The following is a 22232-nucleotide window of genomic DNA, read 5'->3' as shown; positions in this document are numbered from 1 at the left end:
CACAGGTATTTATTCATTACAATTCTACAACAGTGCCAATAGCCACCATAAAGCCAAATAACCCTTCAGTCATAAATCTTTCTCCCTGATCAATGATAGGCACTTGAGTTACAATTCGCCAGTCCTTGTAAATGTGTAGGACTACACCACTTCCATTTTATTCTGGGATTCAGTCCAGTGGGGACAGGTGATCAAATCTAGACCTCTCATCACTCTAGTGTCATTTTATTTCTTCCAGCTGTGTGTAGTTTAAGAATGTTCCCCAAGCAAAAACGATACAGACTGTAGCAAGCCGAAGTCAGACCTTAAAACTGAGGGTGGCTCATGTCATCTCCATGACTCTGCCTTCTCTCCCTGCCCCTCCTCTCGGCTCTCTGTGCCTAGCAGGAGTGACAGTGGTGAGATGAAGTTATTTCTTCTTGCTTTGTTTTTGTCACGGTAGGGTAGCTTACTTGTCCAGTCTGCCCACCACAGGCTATTTCTGCTGGTGCCTGCACAGGGAGGAGCACCACCCAGTCACTGAAAAAGAGCTCGAAGCACCATGCACCAAGCAGGCTGGTCCTGCTCTTCCACCCACCATGAAATTTCAAGCAATGATAGCCTCCCTTCCAGATGACTCTGCTGGCAACCAGGATTCAAAGCCATGTTTGTTTCTGTCATGCTTGGTTGGCTTTTAACTGATGTACCGCTTAATTGCAAAAAACACTGGCAGAAAGCAAGCTGCCTTCAGTTTCTTGGCCTTGGTTTTTAGTGTTATTTAGATTCCAAATAGGCATCTGATGGCACAGCCAAAAGTATAAAGAGGAGATAACTGTAATTTTGACCACCTTCCATGAAGCAGTCCTGACTGGGTTAATGTTCTGCACAGAAACCTATCTCTCATTTCCTAGATGGATTTTACTCCTTTGCTAAAGAGACTGCAGAAGAAACCCCTATGTGTCATTTAAGTCCTGAAAATGAAGCCAAAAGTCATTTGAAGGATGAATAGGGGCTGTGGATTGGGGCATTCTTTTTCTCACACCTTTCCTGTGCAATTTTCTACTCTGCCACAGCTATTTTATTTTTCATTTCTAGTTTTTTCTAACAGAATACACTGGGCCTCTTCTCATATATCTGCTCTTCTACATTCGCCTCTCGACTATTTATGATCAAGTGGAAAGCAGGAAGAGCTTCCGCCACCCGGTGGTTCAGTAAGTGACACTTGTGTGAACTGTTTTCCTGGAGCATGAGAAACCAGAGGGATGGAGATTGCATTTCCAGGGCTGAGGATGTTACAGGGGGCCTGAGACTGCTTGCCTAGTGTCAGATTCAGTTCTTACCAATACCTGTTTGACATTTAGCAGCACTCATAAGCCTGACCAAAAATGGGATCCCAGCTGCAACAGTCACTGCACATGGTCACCATGGAGATGCAGTGTTTTCCCCAGTTTAACATAAATTCTGAACATAAGGTGAAATAAAAAACACAGTGGGTAGTAACCCAAAGCCATGCTTGATGGAGAAGAGAAGACAAGACTCCAGGTGCCCCACTACCAATCTCCTTACAGCACAGTCCTGCTCTTGAGATGAGCAGCACCAGCATTCAGCACAGAAAGTAACTACCCCCATACCAGCTCTCACCTAGGCACAAGAAAGAGGAAATTCAACAGGTTTGCATGTCATGAGTCAGGTCAAGAACCTCAAAAGAATCATCTCCACAGGACGGTGGTACAATTCACCAGTCAGACTGGGAAATGTCACACTTAAGGAATTTCCTTTCAGTGGAATTGTCCCCATTCTGGGTGATTAGTGCCTGGCAGAAGGATGAAAGGTGATCAAGGAAAGCCTGTCACCTGGATAAGCTGGACCACTTATGGGAGAGCACACAGGGACCTAGGAGGCTCAAGGACTGTACAGCTTTCCCACATACTTCCCACATACTGCCACTGTGATTGCAGAATCAGGGGAACTGGTATACAGCAGAGAAATACAGTGAGTAATAATGCCATTTATAGATGGAGAAACAGGCACTTGGAGAGACATTAGGGGAGTTAGTGGAGCTGGGAATGAGAATACAAAGCAATTGAATGCAAATCCAGAGCTGCAAGATGCTTGTCTTCCTTCTCTTGTGCATATGCTTGAAAGGAGAGCATTTCTGGCAGCACCTGCAGAAGAACCTGCAATACCTTTACCTTCTTTTACATGGGCAAGGGTTGTGCAGAATCCTGCCAGTGGCCACTCCTTAATGGGTTCATCTGAGGTCCCCATCCTAAGCAAAATTAATTTAGAAATTTCCAGCAAAGCTGGGAGTTTGCTCCAGGCTTTGGATTAGTCGTTAATTGTTTGAAATTTTCTTAGCTCAACTCTCTCTGGTTTAATTACTTTGAAATTGTTTAATCTTTGACTTTAGCTACCGTACATGATGCATAATAAAATTATTTGAGATTTCACATGCTGAAAACCACTTTTCATTTATGTCTTATAATTGGTTTGCAGCAAGATGGGCTATGGTAGTACGGTAAATGTAACCAAGATAAAATGCCATCAGGAATCACTCCTGACATTTGTTTCTGAAACTCAATCACTATGAGCTGCAACTCATTCTCGGAAGCAAATCAGCAATGCCTGTTATTGTTTCATAATCTTCCTCAAAAGAGAATCAATATAATAGTTTCTACCACAATTACCTCATTTCTTTATAACAGGCAACAAAAAAGCCATCAGAATGGATTAATTTAAGAACAAAATCTCATTTTGCATCCACAAGGAAATGAAACACAAACTACCCCCATGCAGCTACTTGAGTTGGCAAAGGACAAGGAAACCATTCAGAAGATATTCAGAATGTTTTTAAATGTCAGACACATCCTACAGGAGCATTAAGGTGGCCTTAAACGTGGAAGAGGTCTTTTGGAAGAGTGCGTCAGACGCCTGGCTGTATACACATCTGTCCTGTCTAAATGTCTTGTCAGGACTATGTATCACATTCAGAGCTCGAGGAGCTCTTTTTATTTCAAGGCTAGTAAAAATAAGCTGCTTCCCTGCAAAATGCAAACAACTTTGTATAACACTGAAAATGATTCGATTAATCTTTGGTTCCAGATGCTTCAATTAAGACAATATCTTAAATCCCACAATTTTAATGTGACTGCAGTTTTGGAATATTAGTTCTTATTCCTTTCATGACATTAACTGAGAGGTAATAAAAAAAATCTTTCACTTACCTTAATTTCTTTTTTTTTTTTTTCTCCCTCTCCCTTCCAGCTTGGCCTGTTTCTGTCACTGTTTACACTACATCAGACATCTTCTGGAGACGTTATTTGTTCACAAGTTTTCGGAAGGGCACACTCCTCTGAAAAATATGATAAAGGTGACAATATGTTTATCATCTTGTGTAAGAGAGAATATCCTCATATCAAAGCAGTTCTTGGAAGAAGATAGGGAAATAAAAATTAATTTATTTTGTAGCTCCAGGAATTATGTTTAGTGAAAATACAGATACAGGAAGGATTTCAGGACCATGTCCCCAAGGACATAAATTGAAATCAATGTCCATTTTAGCTCCTGCATGTAAATGTCCACTTTGACTCATACACCCAAGGGGCTGATTGTCATGTCCAGGATATTTTTCAGACTGAATGGTATTTTATGATGATGGCTGTTGCTGCAACATCTAGCAGTGTTGACAGAAGTCATACACTGCTTCCTTGGTGCAACATAAATACAGAGCAAGAGACAGGCCTTGTGCTAGGAAGTGAAAATCAAATTACAAGTAGGAAAAAAAAATTTCTCCTTCTACAGATGGAAGCCTCAGGCAGGAAGATACTGAACTGGCCAGGTCTTCTCTCTTCCAAAGCCTCCTGAATTTCAACTGTGTGTCATTACTCATAGGCTTTCCTTTCTTTTATTTCACACACTGTACCTTGGCCATTTTGTATAACCCCTCCACCCCATATGGTGTGATGTAAAGACCCTCCCTTTAAATATTTTGGAATACATTTAGGATTTTGGTGAAGGAGATTAACACATGGCCTTGATAGGGAGCTTCACTTTTACTCTCCCTTGTTTTGTCTGGTTTAGCGTTCTGTTTGTCTTGGTTGGGAATGCTGAATTTCAGGTACAGTAACAGCTCAGGTGTGTTAACCAGCCCTAGGCTTTTAACAGCACAACACAAAGAAACGTAATCTTTAGCAGTAGAATCAAAGAAGAAGAAAACTAGTGCCAATTCCTACAACAGGCATGAAACACATTCCACACAATAAAAAAAAAAATCCACGCTGTGTACCTAATTTTTTTTTACTTGCTTCATAGCATCTTAGAAAGATAGATATTCTGAGGCTCACAAAGCAACTGCAGAGTCTTTTGGTGGTCACCCGGGTTTTGGCTTGGCAGACTTTATACTTATGAAGTTACAGTTTGTACTTCCTTGTTGCCCTTTCAAAAAAATTATCTGTCTGTTCCAGGGCTGTGCCTTTTACTGGGGATTCACATCCTGGATCGCATACTACATCAACCACCCGCGGTACACGCCACCATGTAGGTATGGGTAGGACACAAAGATAACAAACTCGGCTTGAAAAAGTCTTTGCCATGTAACCTGAAGTTCTCCAGAATCAAGAGACTGCTCCCACATTAGATTATATGACTAATCTCTCCAGAAATTAATCTTTGCTCCCTGTCAGAATGAAGGTGGTTGTGTTGGAAGCACCTCTGCTTTGTGCCACTGAATGTTTGTGCCTGTCCAGCAATGGTCAATCGCTGTCCAATTTGGACAACTAGAGAAAACACAAAGATCAATGTATTTTGCTCATCTTCACAAGGTTTGTATTAAAGAATGCAGGGGAGAACTAGAGCAGGTTGCATTTTCTTGGAGGAGATATTTATTTGCTAAAGATACATCCTTTTCATGTAAATTAAGGTTTTTCTTTTTTTTTCCCCCTGAGAAAAACCAGTAAAAATCCATCACATACTGCTGATAACAGATTTTTTTTTAGTTTTTAGATTTTTTATCATTTTGTTCCCTGTCCTCGTATTTTACTATTACACTGCTCTTTCTTCATTATTCTTTTCTGTTTGCTCTCTAGACTTCTGCTTCTTTTGACCATAATTGGCACAGGTTTTATTTTCTGCTACTTTACTTTCCTTGCTATACCTTAGTCTTTCTTTTCCTCTCATTTATCTATGAACTTTGGGAACAAAGCATTTGCTTTGGCATTTTTATTTACACTCAGTTAAATTGCTAAGTTTTTTCAACCAAAAATTTCTCCTACATGACACTTGCTTTTCTTTCAAAATAGCACAAAGGTTCTATTTCAAAATTATGTGATTCATTGAATGACAGTTGGATTTGGCGTGGCTTTAACAACAATGCTGCAAACAATGCAGAAACCTCCCTAGACAGTTTTTAGCAGTCTGGGCTATCAAATCAATAAGTGCAGTGTCTTTCTAGGGGAAGCTCTTTGTTCAAGACACAAAAGAGGAAGCATTCAGAAGAAATATTTCTAATTGCTTGCCACTGCCTTAAAATGCCTTTGGCACCACAGAAGAGTCCTGTGCCAGCCAGGAAAAAATAGTTCTCAAAAGTAAAGGCTTGATGAGACATGGCCAAGGCAAGTGAGGTACGTACACGTGGTTTGTGTCCCCCAGCTATGACCAAGGTTTACTTGGGAAGTGTAAACCTTTGGACATGAACATGGTAGAGCCCTGCACTGGTCTGGGACAACAGCTAAAAGGAGAGGGCAGGCAAATGGCAGGTGAAATTTGCAGCTGTTAAATGTATTTCTTGTATGACTCTGAAGCAGACAGTGGCTGTGTATTAAAGCCTGACTATTGCCTCACTACTAAAATTAAAGAAGGTAATGGATAAGTTACGTATTGGGTTTTCTGCTCATGGAATTAGAAGGGTCTATGGATAAGGCTGTGATTCTTGGCCTGGTTTTGCCACTGACCTTCACTCCTCTCCTTGTCTTTTCAAGGGATTCTTCACCACCAGCTGCTTTGACAAAACACTTGAACATTTGAAGCTGGCAAATACTAAAAACAGTTGGGTGAAAACTGCCTTTAGATCAGTGGTGCAAAACTGGCATTTCTGGAGTGCTGTTGTTGTTTGTATTGTCTTCATATTGTGTGTGATAATATCCAATCTTTCTGCAGAGCCTGTCAGGAGAGAAGCATTTCTGCTCCTCAGCACTAGATTAATTTCACCCATAGCAAACAATGTGCACACCGTAAAATGCAATTTATAATTTCATTCTATTTTCTAGCATTTGGCCACAAACAAGTTTCTTATGCTGCTCTTGCTTTTCTGGTACGTACAAAAATGAAGTTTTATTTATGATTATGGAAGAGGATTAACTCACAATTTAGTAAAATGCAGTAATGCTTCTGTGCATTTGTGTGTATACATACATACAAGCCCATGTCCACAGCCCTGTGTACTTTGACTAGATTTAGTACTAATCTATTAAGGTTTCTCAGTCAGGAAGTGTCCTACTAATATTTATGTACACAGAGTTTAAACAGAGATACTGCATTTTGAGAGCCATGAGAACATCATCAGCATCATTATTACTGGTAATTGTATTAGAACACCAATATTTAGACAGACTGAAACTTGTCATTTTTAAGATACTGAAGAATTACAACCTAAGCAGACTTTGCAATAGTTCAGTGTACACTGAATGACTTATACTCAACAGCTATTAAAATCTATATAAACAATCCCTGCCAAAATGGGATAAGCCAAAGGAAAATGCAGCTGATGAAGAATGGCTGAGACTACCCAACCTGGTGTTTGAATGAACATAATTGTACAGTGAGACAGAGGCTTCACAAGAAGCCCTCACATGGAAATATATATCCTCTCTGTCCTTTGGAACTGCTGGGTCAGTAGCCAAAACATCCTCTTTGAGAATCAGGTACAGATCAGTTTCCAGAAATATAACAGGGTAATGGGACAGTAATATGTCTAGGCTCCTTCAGACAAACACTATTCAGAAAAACATACAAAAACTCATTAGCAATATTGAAATGCTTTTGTAAATTAAGACCCTTAAAGGTCACAGTTTTGGCAGTGTTTGTCTCTGGGGCTGGCCACGCAGTTCTCAGCTTTTCTTGCTCTAATAAGGTATAGCAAAAATAGCAAAAATACTTTTATGAAGAAGTTCACACACTCCATGAGGCTCTAGAGCCAAAAGCGATAACCCAGTACTGCAGAGACAGGAGGTTGTGGCAGTGGTAGACAGCAGTATGCCCAGAACCTTGCTGTGTGCACCCTTCCCAGGCTCAGGGGGTGTTTGAAACCAAGCAAGCTACTTGCCTGAATATTCAGTGCTACCAACAAAACTAGTCCTCATCAAAGTCTCTGCTTAGAGAGAGCCTCCTTTTCCTTTGAAACATCCTTCCCTGCAGCAGTGGAACATGCCGTGCTAGAGCTTGTAGTGAAAATGCTGCAAACAAGCAAAGGGATGAGTCGTGTTGAGGGTGTTTGCTGTAAAATATGTCAATGCCCTTAAGATCTGCATCAGCACCTGGTCTGGGCTCTGAATTCTTACAGCTCTTTTGAGAACTCCCTACCCATGGAAACTCAAAACCTGTCCCTTTCAGATCTTGTGCTGGCAGATTCCCAGACAATGAATTTAAAACATCAACATAAGAAATAAAATAATTTGAAGCTGTTTTCACAGGTTTCTAAAATATATGAATAAAATATTTGAAAGATTTCTCTTTTTTTACCCTCTTTTAAGTCTTGTCTTTATTACACATCCTGATTTAAGTGTACACATCTGCAGCTGCTGTAAACAACAATACAGAGTAATTTGAAGAGTGTCTGCAGGCCCTCCTGAAAGATTCTCATGTTTAGAGAAAATAAGCTTTGCAGGGATGTTTTTCTCATAGGGTACACATGGAATATAAAGAGGGGAAACGGTGTGTAGATGTCAATATTTTATCATCATAAATAGCACCAGCTTTTTCTCTGCTGTTCCCCACTGCCCCATATTTTATATATGCTAAACTATGGAGACTAGATTAAATTTAGCAGTGGTTCTCAATGTAGAACATTAACAGTCCCATTTCTAACAAGGGGCATAAAATTTAATCACAGCAGAATGCAGCTGCAGAGTCAAAGGTAAACCAATAAAATCCCTGCAGAAATGCCCTTTGCTTGTTTTACTTAGAATCAGTAGGGGTTAATTATGTATATGTGTGAACATCTCTTGCTCCACAATAGTATGGGCATCTCCTTAGGTATAGTGTTTTACAAAACCACTTGTAACCACAAAATTTTTTCTTTAACATAATAGCAATCAGAAAAACAAATCACGTTCCCAGCTCATTATTGGAAGTATGTAAATCAAAATTACGTCCATTGCTATGGTTAGAGTTAAAGCTTCTGATAGGGTATTTTAAAATAGAATTTCATTTTCTGGCTATTTAGTGTTTTACATCTGGTATTTATGATAGAGGATGGTCAGTTATTTGGAATTAGAAAAATTTAAAAGGACAGCAGGACTTGAACCATAACTACCTAGCCATGCAGAATAACAGCCAATTACAGGTCTATTTACTAATAGACCCGATCTAAACCTTCCAAACAAACCCAACAAAAATCTCTGCCAAAAAGGGGAAAATTCTTCAGCAAGGCTAACTACAATGTTCCTTCAGATATTAGCATGTTTCAATATAAAATGAAGTCACATATTTCTTTCAATTAGTTTTAGCAAAAATTTGTTATGGATGACTTTCAGAATTAACTTAAAAATGACAATTGAAGTTCTTTTTTTGTATTAATTTTGTGACTTCACACTTTTAACATCTTTAGGCTTTAACATTTTCCTTTAAATTTTAATTTCTTAAACTTTTTCAAGCCTTACAAAATTTAGAACAACAAATGCTGTAAGAAAATGCAACTTTTTAACTCTGCATTTTTGCAGTTTGAGAGGACAAATCAGTCTTCAAACACGGAAATGAATAAAAAATTCAATTCAGCCTGAGCTTGAACTGTATACAGCATCTTGGTTTTCTTCACAGAGTAGGGGAAAAATGAAAACCATAAAATTACGTAATTGTGATGACAGGTCTTCTTCTTCAGGAATATAAAATAATTTTCCTACCAGTTCCCACTTTAAATATGGGTAAATATTGATTTTGATTATTTAGTAGTTGTAGCTGATGAAGTACTGAAAGCCCCAAGCAAATCTGAAATCAACAGGGAGACATGGTACCTCTCCCAAAGGTTCGAAACACCTAAATGTTGGAGACCAGTGCTGAGAGGTTGGTCACAGCTGGAAACAGCATAACCAGAGAGTTGCAGAAACAGGAATAGTACTGGCTCCCTTCCTTTATCAATCCCCAGCTACTATCCATTCAACCAGCCTGCCTTTTGGAGAACTGCTGGTTTTTTTATTCACCTTATTTTTCCTTCCTGTTTTGCTCAACACCTTTGAAAGTGTGTGTAGGAAAAGGTTAGAGACATTAACTCGTGACATCTTTACAAAACCAGAGGTCAGCTTTCCACCTTCTTCTTTGCAGCTTGGATTAAAGCCAGAAGAGATCAAGAAGAGCATCTTGCTGAATTCCTTAGAGCCAGGGAGTCTGTCTGATCTCCCCAGGGCCAAACATTGCACATGCTGGGCATGGGAACCCCACTGAAGGCCTGGCTGCATGGAGCTCTACGGAGCTGTGCCAGGGGCTTTCATGCCAGGCTGCACCCATCGTGTTCACTGGACACTTGTGTGTGTGTGACTGTGATCACAGGCTGTTTTCTGGAGTACATATTTCCTGGATACAGAGGCTGAGTTGTAATGGGGAGGGTTCTGGTTATGCAGTGCAACACAATTACCACACTTTTTAGGCATACAACTGAAAATATGTTTTTAATGTCTTGCAGATGTGTGAAGCTGGAAATCACTTTATCAATGTAGCTTTAGCTCACCAAACCAATTCAGGTCTGTCTTTGTTTCCTGTTTGTCTAAGACTGAAGTGTGCTTAACCTATCCATCTTCTGCTGCTGTACAGTAATTTATGTACCTATATCCACCAAAAAAAGAAAGATGAAGTAGGTATCATGCCATTGGTCTAACAACTTCAAAATAAATGGGATGAGAAGGAAACATTAGCAACACTGTTATTGTTTCAAAGCTTATAGCAAATTTATCCTAATTAGACACAACTGCAATTTAAATCTGGATTTAAACTCAGAAGTCCTTTAAAGCATGCTGGTGACTGACAGCAGCATGTTGCATTTTAAATAAGTCTCAAGAACTTCTAAACTATATTGCAGAGTCTTTAGACACATTCATCTCAGGCAAAATACACATGCATATATTCAAATACTCAGAGATAGACTCATGAATACTTGCACGGGCATCAATGTAAATGTATGCTCTTAACAGGCTGGGTTTTCAGCATTTTTGTGTCATGAGATTAAAAGTTATACAATCTATACCAGAAAGTAAAGTATGTTTTCAGACACTAATAGTGTAATTTCCCCACTGGAACACCCTATTCAAGAAAATACCACAGTACTATTAACTTCACACACAGGAGTCAGTTTCTGCTCTTGAAGGTTTTTATGCACTGTGGTTAGGAAACTGCTTATATTATTTCTTGCAAGGGGCCTAATTCAGATTAAAAGCAGCAAGAGCCAAAAAATTGATTTAAGTTCTCAGTGTCTACAAGTATTAAAGATAGCATTGTTGCCAGAACTTAAAAATGAGGTGGTGCTCATTAATAATTGATAATTTCTGCAATTCTTTTTGTACTTCTTGGAAAGGATAATGAATGCCCTTGATTAGAAATCACTTTTACTCTGAGATATTTCCTAACAGAAAATCTTTTAATTCCAACTCCAGAACAAAAGGATTATTTTTACCTATTCTCTCTTAATCCTTCACCAGTCCAAGGCAGGGAGGAAAGGGGAAAAAACCTACCAAATAAAAAAAGCCACATCAAAACTAATCAAGCAAAAAACCCCAATCAACCCCACATGTTTGTGAGGCCACTGAATTTGTATTTGATATTAAATATCTAAAATACAAAATTTACACTGATGCCTTTGGTGTGAGCATTATCAGTGGCTGTAGAGAGGCATCCTGTTAGCTCTGGAGTTGTTTTCCTATTCTACCAGAGATAAAGGGTGAGGATGTGGGAGCCAACAGATTCATGTTACTGAGTCAGAATAAGATACAGCTGCATCCCCCACATCCCAGTGGGTGCCCTGAGTACTCGCCTGTTGACTAGCCCACACTGAACTAGTCTCCCTCTTCTGAACAGAAGTTGCATCCTTTGGACACACCAGACCTTGTAAAAACTGATATAAGGCTCGCTGAGCGGCATTCTCACTGGGATAGGTACAGCTTTTGCTACCTCAAAAGATTTCACTGAAACTTTTCTAACAGGTTGTGCTCTGAGAGCGTTGGCCCAAGGGATCGCTGTTACATAGGCAGGCTGTGATAAGGCTCACTTTCCCTCTCCCTGTACTGAAACTGGTTCTGATTTTCCCCACCCTTTTTTTTCCCTTTCACAAGGAAATAGAACCTGTTTTCCAAGTCCAACCTACAACCCCTTCACGTGGCTCTTCCTGCTGGTATCCTGTCCCAACTATACATATGAGGTACATGACTTTCTTCTGCTTATATGCAAAGGGTAGGTGGTCGCTGTTTCAGCCTTTGCAGAAAATCTGCAACACCTCCATGCAGTTTCCTCTGCACATCAATCCTTGTGGTTCCTATGTCAGAGTCTCCTTGTTCCCACATAAGCTTTTCCACCAGACCCTCCTCTTCCCTCACATCATTATCCCATGGACTCTTCTCTATATTTCCCTTCACTGCAGTCTCCCCAGTGATCTAAATATTTACCACCCATCTCTTCATCCCATCCAGCACACTATTTGACCATCTTGAAAAACCAAATGAGTTTGATTTCTTACTATTTTTCTTCTCCCATTTCCAGTACACACTGTTTTTCCAGGGGAAGCTTTTGAAAACTTGCCATTTTGCTTTACATAAAATATAAAACTAACAGTGCCTTTTTCTTTGCAACAGGCCGGGTCTTGGATTAGTTTCACAGTGATGACACAAACTCTGCCAGGTAAGTTTGTAGCAGAATGAAGACAGCATTTAAAGTGTCATTTGTGGAAGTGAATTCTGGACATTTAAAATTTACCAAAGAAGTCTATAGCATATGAAATATTGCCATCAGATTTGCTATACGAGATAAATGTATAAACCTTCAAAATGCTCGTAAGGGCAGCCTGCCTAGTAGCATTTGTGACTCTTGCTTTCCTGCATCCTTAGAGACCTAAACACTCCCAAAAATATGGTCCCTGGGACTGAGCTCTCCAAAACATTAACTTTTTAATTAGTTTTCCATTTCAAAATAGAAACTTATAAAACTACTTGTAAGAAGTAGCCCCACGTGGTTTACAAATGAAAAAGAAACTAATTTCAAAAGTGGGTTAAACTGCATCATGGAAAAATTAAACTGAAATTTTGTTTGAAAAGATGAAACATTTTTGTTCTTTAGGTTTCGGTATGGAAATGATCTGAAAGTTTGGGGACAATGTAGGGCTGTTCCTACAATAGCAGGAGCAGCAACATATGCAGCACACTCATCCTTGCTGTAATTGTCTCAGCGATAACTTGACCGGATGCCAAATGAATGTTTCTGATTAACTACCTCATTTTAAGGAAGAAAGGATAATGAATTTTCAAAATGCAAATGCAGTAAAATTATCCTCCATTTTGTGCCACTCAGCCTGAAGGGAGAGGTACCCAAGATCCACTTACTGGCTCCCGACAGCCACAGCAGGGTCCTGGGAAGTCTTTTAGTTGCTGGGTTTTTTGAGACCTCGCTGCCAGGCAGCTGAATCCCCTACTTGCTTTAGGGCCAAGCATTGCCATAAACCCCATTGTATTTACAGGGACAGGCACTGAAAGAACACACATGATCCTTTTCTTTAAATCTTTTTCCTTGCTAGTTGGCATCTTTGCTTTCCTGATGGTCATCCAGATGTCTCTATGGGCCCAAAAGAAACACAAGCTTTATCTGAAAAGATTTTATCCAGAAGTGCGGAGAAAAGCAGCTATGATTCCTATCATCTTCTGAGATCGTCAAAAGAGTTGGAGCCTAAGTGTACACTTCAAGAGCCAGCTCAGAGTAAATGAGCCATTTCATTCAGGAACCAAGTGGATCAGAGGAAAAAACTACTGGATATCTTTTTCAGAAAATTAACAGTTCAAGATGAAGAGGTTTTAATTAAGTGCAAAAATTTAGCTCTTGAATTCTTGGTTCCTGCTAAAAGATAGGATTTAATTAGATTTCCTGTAATGGAGCTAATTGAAAAGGGACAAGAAAATTGAATGTTAGATATTTACCTGGTGTAAATGGGCACAGATGCTGCTAAAATTAATGAACACAACTCATCTGCATGCATTCAGGTATGGTAATTTTAAGGTTCAGCGTTAGATGTTGAGGACAGTCTTGGATTTTTGCATCAGAAGATGTTTCACAGCCTTATTTTTATTAAACTGCACAGAAAGAGCACATTCTGCCTCAGCTCCTCTAAAGCGTCACATCAAAAGATGACCGCTATGCTGTAAACACTGTTTAGTCTAGCTTCACAAAGTTTTTATTTCTTTTTTTTTTTAATCAAATCTCATAGCAACTTGTTCAATACAAATTGGCTTAAATTATTCACTGCAGAGAGGACTGGCTTTCTTTTATTTTCAGGAAGGCAGCTCAGCCCCATGATCTCAGAGAGGACCGTTTTTGACCTCTTCCCATCTTGTAAATAATTTGAGGCAGAACCTTGGGTACATCATTGAAGCCCACTTCCCTTTCTCACATTGAACAGTCTAGAAATAGCAGAAGACCTTCTGCACTAACAAACATGTTAAGATCCCCTTGTTCAGTGCCTGTCTGTATCCAGACACCATTCCCCTTACTTGTATGAAGCACTGTGAAAGCCTTGGGGACAAGGTGAAGCAGAGTATGGCTCGTTATTCAACAGGAAAGAGACGCCAAATGCATTTCAGTCCATATCTGAACTGCCTCAGATGGACCCTGCTGACAGGCTTCAGCTCCCCTTCAGTTTGGCCAGGCTCTACTTGCCACTTTGCTTTCCAGGATATTATTTTTTAAGGGATTCTCTGGGCTTGTTATTCAAGTCCTGAAAACACTGAGTAGCTCCATTAGCAGATCAGTGGCACCCATGCCATGCAGGAGCACAATTTTAGTTACGCAGAGCAAAGGAACCAGAACTGCTTCAGCAGGTATTAGGATATGAAGAGTTAGGGCATCGAGTCCAGCTTTCATTCTGTTTCTGCTGCACATTTATCAATATCTTTTGGTTCCCTTAGGCTGGTGAAAAAAATCTTGCCTAAAGAATTTTATAGTCATTAGAGAAACCCTGGAGTGTACAAGCAAGGAAGGAAGTTTGTCTCCTAAAGGTGCTGTTATGTTTGCACCAGCCCAAGTGTTCTAAGAAAGTTAATTTGCCCAGTAAATTGTATTCATATCCCTCTTCTAACGTCTAACTTGCAACACTTATCCTATTAGTCCCTGTAACTCAATTTCATCCTTGTAAAGTAAATACATCACTTTCCATATTTTTTAAATTGTAACCTGTGAGAACCTAAAATTTTTATTCCTCTCAATGGAAAACCCTAATCAAAGTGAATACCCAATTCTCTAACCCAGCCTGCTAATAAAGATCTATTTTTGAAAAATTGTTTTCTATACTCTTTAATTGAATACTTAACCACAATATTTTTGAAACTTTTTTTTTCCAGACAATGTTAGATGTGTGAGTCAAGGCTGTTGTCTGTTTTTTTAAATCCAGCTACTGAGATTCTTTTCCTTTCAGGTTTATTAAATTTATTAAATGTCTTATTTTGGCAATCTTAAAGTTTTAAAATAGTCCATGTAGGAGAGTAACTTATTAAAATTAATTACTTATCTATTAATGTTTTGATTGTAATGGCTGCAGCTTTAAGTCTGTTCAAGCCATGTTTCCAGTGTGATGCCAATTGCTGGGAACATGGTTCCTATTCAACAGTTAGCTTAGGTGAAGGAAGTATTTCAGGAATTTTTTACCTCACTGTTAGTTGGTTATTCAGTACCTGGGGTGAGGATGAGGAGAATTTTGGCTCCTGAAGTAAATGACTGAAATTCTAAAGTAAGGTAAAAAGTAAAGTAAAGGGTGAGAGCAAACACAAGGTAAGAACAAATGAAGATACATTGCAGAAGGCTGTCTCAGATAAACATGATAGATATTTTGAGATTCACCAGTGGGATATTGATGAGCTAAAACTGCTCTGAGCAGTGTTAAATGGCTTCACGAACAGCAGTAAATCTAACTTCCTGCACCTTTATGGATCTCTCTATATTACACATTCTCCTCTGATTTTCAGGGCAAGTTCCATGCAATTAGAAAAGGTAAGTTAACTTCCTGGAATGGTTGGAATGTTCTGCTTCAAAACAAAAAGTTTATAAAAATCACCAGTCTTTGTTTTGATAAACATTTCAGAGGCCTTGCTTATAGGATACTGAAAAACCCAAACAAAGAAACCCACCCAGTTAAAAAAAAGTATTACTATATGAATGTTGCTTCCAACAGTGATTTTAGTCCTCAAGTACCATGCACATTTTCAACCAAAACAGTTGTCTTCACACAAATATTTGTCAAAATTGTTCTGATCACCTGGAAAAAAATGCCCTATTAAGCTCTACATATCCAGGACTTTCTTGTACGAGGGGCTGATGAGGAAGCAGGTGGTCAACTGCAAATTCATTTGGCTGTGTTTTCTCTGAAGCGCAGACCTCACTTCTTCAGAGCCACCAGTAGAAGGAAGGCATGGGCAAGGCCACCCCACTACCAGAATCCCACCATGTTTCAAGGTCAAACGGAAAGACTCAACCTCCAAAAAGAGCCATAATAGCTCGCAGAAGCAAATAACCACATTCCTCACAAAAGGCAGGAGGCAGGAGCATTGTACAGCAGGAAAATCAAGTGGTTGAAGGCATGTTCTGGTTAGCTATGAGGAGCTGCTATAGACCCATGTATGGGGCAATTCCTGCTTAATACTTCTCAGGAGGGAAGCCATCTAAACCAAGAGACCACAAATGAAGCAAGAAACAGAGAGTAGACAACAGTTTTGTCAGGAACTGTGTAAAAATAAATCAGATGGAGTATGAGTAGATCCTTCCTGGCCTGCCAATAAGGACTATGTGAATAGCATTGCCTGTGGGACTAAAGTGTATCTTAAGATAACCAGTCCCCGGTCCACCTGGAGAGACTGCTCAACTTCCAGGTCCTTCCATGCTCACCCTGCAGCTTGCAGCTGGGTTTTTGTTGGAACTCTCCGGATGGATGAGTCTCATCTGTCCCAAATTAATCCTAAAACATTGAGATTAAGGAGTCTAAAGTTAAACCTTCAGATACACATCTCTACATTTTTGTGGCTGGTTCTTGCCATAAAATGCCAACCTGGAAAAGAGCAGGCACTGGCTCAGGCCTCCTGGTGGTACAGGAAGGCGTTGTGATGGGGAACTGATGTGGCAGATGCTTCTGTACACAACTTGGCTGCCTGTATTTGGATTCCCAGTTTGAAAAAGCCCTAAAGACCCAGCCATATGTTTGTCTTATAAGATGGTTACCACATCTTCGCAGCTGACAGGACTGAAAATGATCTCTGTGATTTCATCTTTCCATAGGGAAAGTGGAGATCAAAAGGATGCTGAAAGCAGGAGAAGTGAATAAAGGCAGATGGTCATCCTTTTTTAAAGATCTTATTATCATCAAAATATCTTGTACTTTGTATTGTTTTGTATAAAGTAAGTGACTCTAAATTGGCTTTTATCACACTAGGAACTGAGATGAAACAGCCTGTTATCAAAGCAGTTCTCTGAAAGAGAGCCTGCAATGTTAACTAAATATAATATAATAAAAATCACGGAATGTGAAGACTTCTAAAGCACACTATAAGAGGAAAAAAGCTGTAGGAAGGCAAGAGACTTTATCTATTTATAGGTTTAACAAGTGCTGCTGAACTAAAAATTAATTCAAACCATAAAAAGCTTTTCAGCAAGCTAATATTTTTCACATGACGCTTTATTGGCTTTCTTTTTCTATATTTTCCTAGGCACAAGTGTTGTCTACAAGTGATATTCCTTGTCATTAACATTCATGGAAGCTTTTGGAGAAACACACTCTATGCCTATCCCAGTGTTCAATAAATAAATGTAGATGGAGTTTTGTGCTGTCATTGAACACAGATCAGTACCTATATGAACAATATTTTTTATGAAAGGCCTGGTTTATCATAGGTGAGTGCACAGAGGCTGCTGTACAGCTACAGTTAAAGGTGATTTTCACATCACACATGTTTAGCATCACAGAAGAATGTTTATGTTGATGGTCTCTGCACATCGTCAGCCACCTGTGACTCGAACTTACAACTCTTTCTGCAGGTATCAGCTCCAAGAGCTGAGCTGTCCCATGCCTTTATCATGGTCCTGGTGTTTGGTTATTCATTTGTCTAGCACACCAGAGACCTCCTCTCACCCAGTTCTGCCCTGAGAACACATTTGAGAACACATTTATTTTTCCATCTTGTCCAATTGGACGAGAAGTTGTCCAGGTGAGGAGTGCCGGTCACTGTGTGACGGAAATAATCTGTGCTAAATTTCTTTGGAATGTAATAGTCAATCTAAAACCACTTTATCAAAAAAAAAAAAAAAAAAAAAAAAAAAAAGACAAGATAATGGGTCCTGAAATATGTGTGCTTAGGTTAAAAAAAAATCTGCCACGTATTAACACCTCCACAATACCCAGTCTTCTATCATGTACCTGCTTTTATGTAACTTCTAAAGCCTTTGAAACTTGAGGAACCAAGTATGAGGAAATCATTTATAGTTCAAAGAAATATGATAAGACTCTTCAATAATACTAATGAATTCCATATTTTAAAAAAGCAAACTTCACATCTTTTGTCAAAGAAATCTGATTGTTAGCCAGTTTTTTCCTAACACACAGTATTATTCCTGTGAAAAAGTAATATAGCTCTATAAGTGATTCCTTTCACGGTTATGAGTACCTGGCCATACTCAACAGGAAAAGGCTTTTGTTTCAAAATTGCAGATTTCCCCATTTGGGGACTCTTTTAAAGCACTACAAGACAGGCTCCAAAGAAAACATCAATCATTTTTTTGACTCTTATTCAGACTGAAAAGTTGATGAGTTTTCAGTTGACTGATGAAACTGTGACACTGAATTACAAAAGAAACAAATATTTAAAAAGATGTCCCTCTCTGCAAGGTAAGAATAGGGAAAAAAGGGTACTTTTAATCTTTTCTATTAATATTATGAGGCCATTTCCAAGATTCAAGGGCATCTTTGCAGGAGACATTGATTAGAGATCTGGAAGGACCAGAATGTGGTTGCAGTGTGCTTTTAGGGATTAGCAGCTATGTCTTTTTTGAAAGAAATTTCAGTCTTTCTGAACTGAACTTGAGAGAAATGGATTAAAGATGACACATCTCCAATATTGTATCTAATGAAAAACAAAGCTCCTGTTCTTGAGCCAACAGGGAATTTTTGTCACATATACACGCACACTGTATTCTTCCACCCTCTGGTTTACATCATCTCTTTGCAGAGGGTGCTTTGTATTGGATTTGTATGCCTGTCATTCAAACTCTTAACTACTTACCTATCAGAGCTTTGACATACACAATTGTGTCACAGGAAAATCCCTTCATTTCAAAACTCTGAGGATGCAGAATCTTTTGAACAGTTAACCAATTCCAGCCCTGTTGCCCCACATATACATTAATACTTTGCTGCCATTTTTAGATATCCTTCCAACAGCCATGTGAAGCACAATGTTCAGCTATGTTCAGAGACTTGCCAAGCATCCCACCTTAATCCAGTTGCAAGCACAGAACTAAATCTTCAAGCAGTGAATTGCAATACTTGGCACTATCTGCGCCCTAACTTCAAAATGCTTTTCCTTGCTTCCTTTGCTCTTAACCTCTGAAGGGCTGGAGCTACTCAGGAACTCCTCTCTGCAAAAGCAGAAGTTTAATTCTTCCAGGTTTGCATCAGTATCTTGCTAGGAAATCATAAATTTGTAACATTAGAAACAGCAACCCTCTCACCTACGATTGACACATCTTCTCATTCAGCAGGCCCCATCAGGTAAAAGGAAGATAGATATTGTGCTGTTACAGATACAGAGACATACTGACACAGGGCTGTGGTAATTTGAGAACTACTACTTCACCCAGGCTTCTGCTCAGGGTACCTTGGGCACCTCTCCCAGGAGAAGGCAGTGCAATAAAGATTTCGTGAAATCTAATAAAGGTGATCTTGATTACGGATCTAGAATTAAATAAAGAGATAATATATTTGATTATAATATTTGCTGGAAGCTGTACCTCCGAAACTTTTCCACTTGGCTTGGAAATATAAATTTTAGAATAATTGTCACTCACAGTCATTACAGTTGTCATACATGAAATCCCTAATTAGCTTGGTCTTTGCATGTTAAGTGTTTTAATTAGTTAATTTTGGGTTACACAATTTTTAATTGAGTGTTAATGTTCACCCATCAGTCCAGGTACAAATATCAAGTTCTGTTATTAGTGTTTTCACTTGTTCAAAGCAGTTTATCTGCACCAGTTCCAGTTAAAATCCCCCAGTTAAAAGTGTCCCAGTTAAAAATCCCTTTCCAACTTTAAACCACTTGTACACTGTAAGAGTTGTTTTTCTCATGTTTTCTGTATACTTTTACAAATGTTTTAAGATGTGTTGGATGTATTTTAATATTTTTTTTTAAGGGTCTCTACTTTGCACCCTAAGTCTCAGAACCAGCTCCAAACCCCAGTTTCTAACAGCCAACAGCTAATTTTAGACCTTTAGCCGTTGGTCTGTCAAAAGGGAAGCACCAATCACTTAGGACCAAAGGGGTGTGCCATGGGCGGTCTGTGGGCGGACTGGGGCGGAGCAAAGGTACTATAAAATAGTGTGTCAGCCTCAGAGCAGGGGCAGAACACTGCAGATTTCAGCTGTAGTGGGCGCTAGTGCTGGGCACCTAAGCCTTACTCCTATTTAGGAGCCTTTAATAATTTTTCTTTGACTTTTGGGTTAGCTAAAAGTCAGCCCAGCACTGCAAGTTTTCCACCAGACGTCCAGTGCCGTTTAAGCCCAAAGATCTCTAATCCCTGCGTTCCTGGGCATACCTCTTGAGCCATTAGGATCCCAAATTTTTATATTTTTCTGATTTTTGTAATTTTTCAATTTTTCTGTTCTAATAAATTATTTTAATTTTTCTAAGAGTTGTCTCGTTCCTCACACAGTCTTGCACTGAGTAATGCAAGTTACACAGGGAATTACTGTATGACCTGCTACTGTATCACAGAATCATAGAATATGCTGAGCTGGAAGGGACCCATCAGAATCATCGAGTCCAACTCCTGGTCCTGCTCAGGACACCCCAGCAATCACACCCTGGGCCTGATAGCCAGATCCTTAGGGCACACACAAGGCTTTGACCAAGGGTGTCAGAGTGTGTGAGCTTTGCAGAGAGAGCTCAGCTGTCACAGATAGGAGTTAACAGTCCCCACAGACTGCCCCATTCCAGTGCTGATGGTTCTGAACCCATGATGAACCAAAGCCCATACAGCTACTTCTCCCTCTCAGAGGTCCTTTCCTGATGGCCCAGGCCCTAACAAGAAGGGTCATTGCACAAACTCTCTTTGAACTGCTCAAGCGTCACAGATGTGATAGGAGATGTGCTATAAGTGCAAGGCCAGGATGCTGGAGCCAAATGCAAGATGTGCTTAGCCATCTAAATAAGTAGCCTACCAAACGCTTTTTCATCCATGAGCAAGTAATTGATGTTTGCTTTTCATTCCTTAGGCAATTCTTGTCCTTCCCAGCCTGTTTCATTCAGGCATCTGAGTCGCTCTCCGTGGCAGAGGACTGCCCAGACCAACAGAAGTGAGAACAGCATCCGTTGCCATCAAACACTCAGAAAAATGACTGCTTTTATTTACTGGCAAACAATTCATGCAAGAGCACTAAATCTGGGCGTGTGTAAGGCAGTATGGGGCAATCTTGCCTATGGCAGTTCTGGGGCCTTGGGACTGCAGATGCTTGTGTCATTCAAAAAGAATACCTAAACAAGTAAAAGGAAATACCTTGTGTAATTACACCATCCTGCTGTAATTACACACAAATAATGCATTATAAAACCTGTGGACAAGACCCCCACTTCTCAGCAGCTCTTCAAGCAGTCACTTTTTAGATATCATTGAGCAAACAGAAATAAAATCAAATCCTTCAGCGCCCACAGACATACAGTTGACATACACAATCAATAGGCAGTTACAAAGAGAGAAAAACTGCAGGAGTTTTCTTATTACAGATAAGGAGCAGGGGGAGAAACTTTGCTTTGCACCTCCCCAACATTTTCAGCAGAAAAAATAAAATTGATTCATTGGTTACAGAGCAAGGAGATGAGCATCTCCAGCAGAAATTAAGGGCACAAAGAAGGTCACAATACATAAAATTTCAAGCAGCAGCAGACAGAGCTGGCTAAACTGACTGCCATTTTAACTGCAGTTGTTGATAAAATGGTCACATTAAGAGGCAGCTGAAGGATGGTCCAAAGGTTAAGCCAGGCAGGCTGGTAGAGAAAACATAAAAAATGTCCTCTGCCACAAGAAATGGCTGCAGGTGAGGCTTCTCCTGCTGCCTTCCTTATGGGGAGGAGAGTGGGAAACTCAGGGCAAGTAGGGGTCCTGCTGATGTCTTGATCTCAAGTAGGACTTGTCATTTGAAGTCAACAAAGGTTAGTGGCAGCAAAAGTCAGGCCTGGTATTTCTATTACTTGCAGAGCTTCTAATGATTTTCCCTGAAACGTTTTCTCTCCATTTCATTTTCCTTCATCCCCAGAGGATATACTATATGTCTTTATGTTGCAGCAAAATATTCTACAGCTGTAAGTAAAGAAAGCCATCTGTTCTTTGAAAATAGAGTGTTCTCAGCTAGGATTTTTTTTTGTTTTTTTTTTTTCCAATTAATACAACCAATCTATCAGCTTACTTGCATTTCACACACAGTTGAAATATTATGCATTTCAGCATAAGTTAGGAGGAAAAAAGTCCAATCAATCCAAAGATCACTGCTTTTCTCCCTTCTGATTTCTGATTTGCAAAAAGTGTTGAATATTTATGTTTACAATGGG

At 39.5% G+C, this 22232-nt stretch overlaps 1 protein-coding gene and 1 long non-coding RNA gene across 6 annotated transcripts in view; one reads left to right on the top strand and one right to left on the bottom strand.

Annotated features, from left to right (window-relative positions):
- The window catches only part of TECRL (trans-2,3-enoyl-CoA reductase-like), a 71988-nt gene extending 57278 nt beyond the window's left edge, over positions 1-14710 (top strand). For 2 of the 5 annotated variants that reach the window (XM_017744252.1, XM_008641308.2), the window contains exons 5-12: positions 1075-1190; positions 3244-3349; positions 4443-4515; positions 6243-6286; positions 9869-9926; positions 11508-11593; positions 12024-12069; positions 12959-14710. In XM_017744252.1, coding sequence (XP_017599741.1) covers positions 1075-1190; positions 3244-3349; positions 4443-4515; positions 6243-6286; positions 9869-9926; positions 11508-11593; positions 12024-12069; positions 12959-13086 — 657 coding nt within the window. In that variant the 3' untranslated portion in view covers positions 13087-14710. Of the gene's footprint in view, positions 1-1074; positions 1191-3243; positions 3350-4442; positions 4516-6242; positions 6287-9868; positions 9927-11507; positions 11626-12023; positions 12070-12958 lie in introns of all 5 variants that reach the window. The other 3 variants (XM_017744253.1, XM_017744254.1, XM_017744255.1) reach the window with 3 other exon arrangements.
- The window catches only part of LOC108449107, a 481280-nt gene that overhangs the window by 45812 nt on the left and 413236 nt on the right, over positions 1-22232 (bottom strand). Inside the window, exon 18 of the long non-coding RNA XR_001865227.1 lies at positions 3204-3331. This is a non-coding gene — a long non-coding RNA (uncharacterized LOC108449107). The remainder of the gene's footprint in view (positions 1-3203; positions 3332-22232) is intronic.

The sequence above is a fragment of the Corvus brachyrhynchos genome, unplaced genomic scaffold, assembly GCF_000691975.1.
Source record: "Corvus brachyrhynchos isolate BGI_N302 unplaced genomic scaffold, ASM69197v1 scaffold229, whole genome shotgun sequence".
In the NCBI taxonomy this organism is placed as follows: domain Eukaryota; kingdom Metazoa; phylum Chordata; class Aves; order Passeriformes; family Corvidae; genus Corvus; species Corvus brachyrhynchos.
This window is presented reverse-complemented; position numbering and strand designations above follow the sequence as displayed.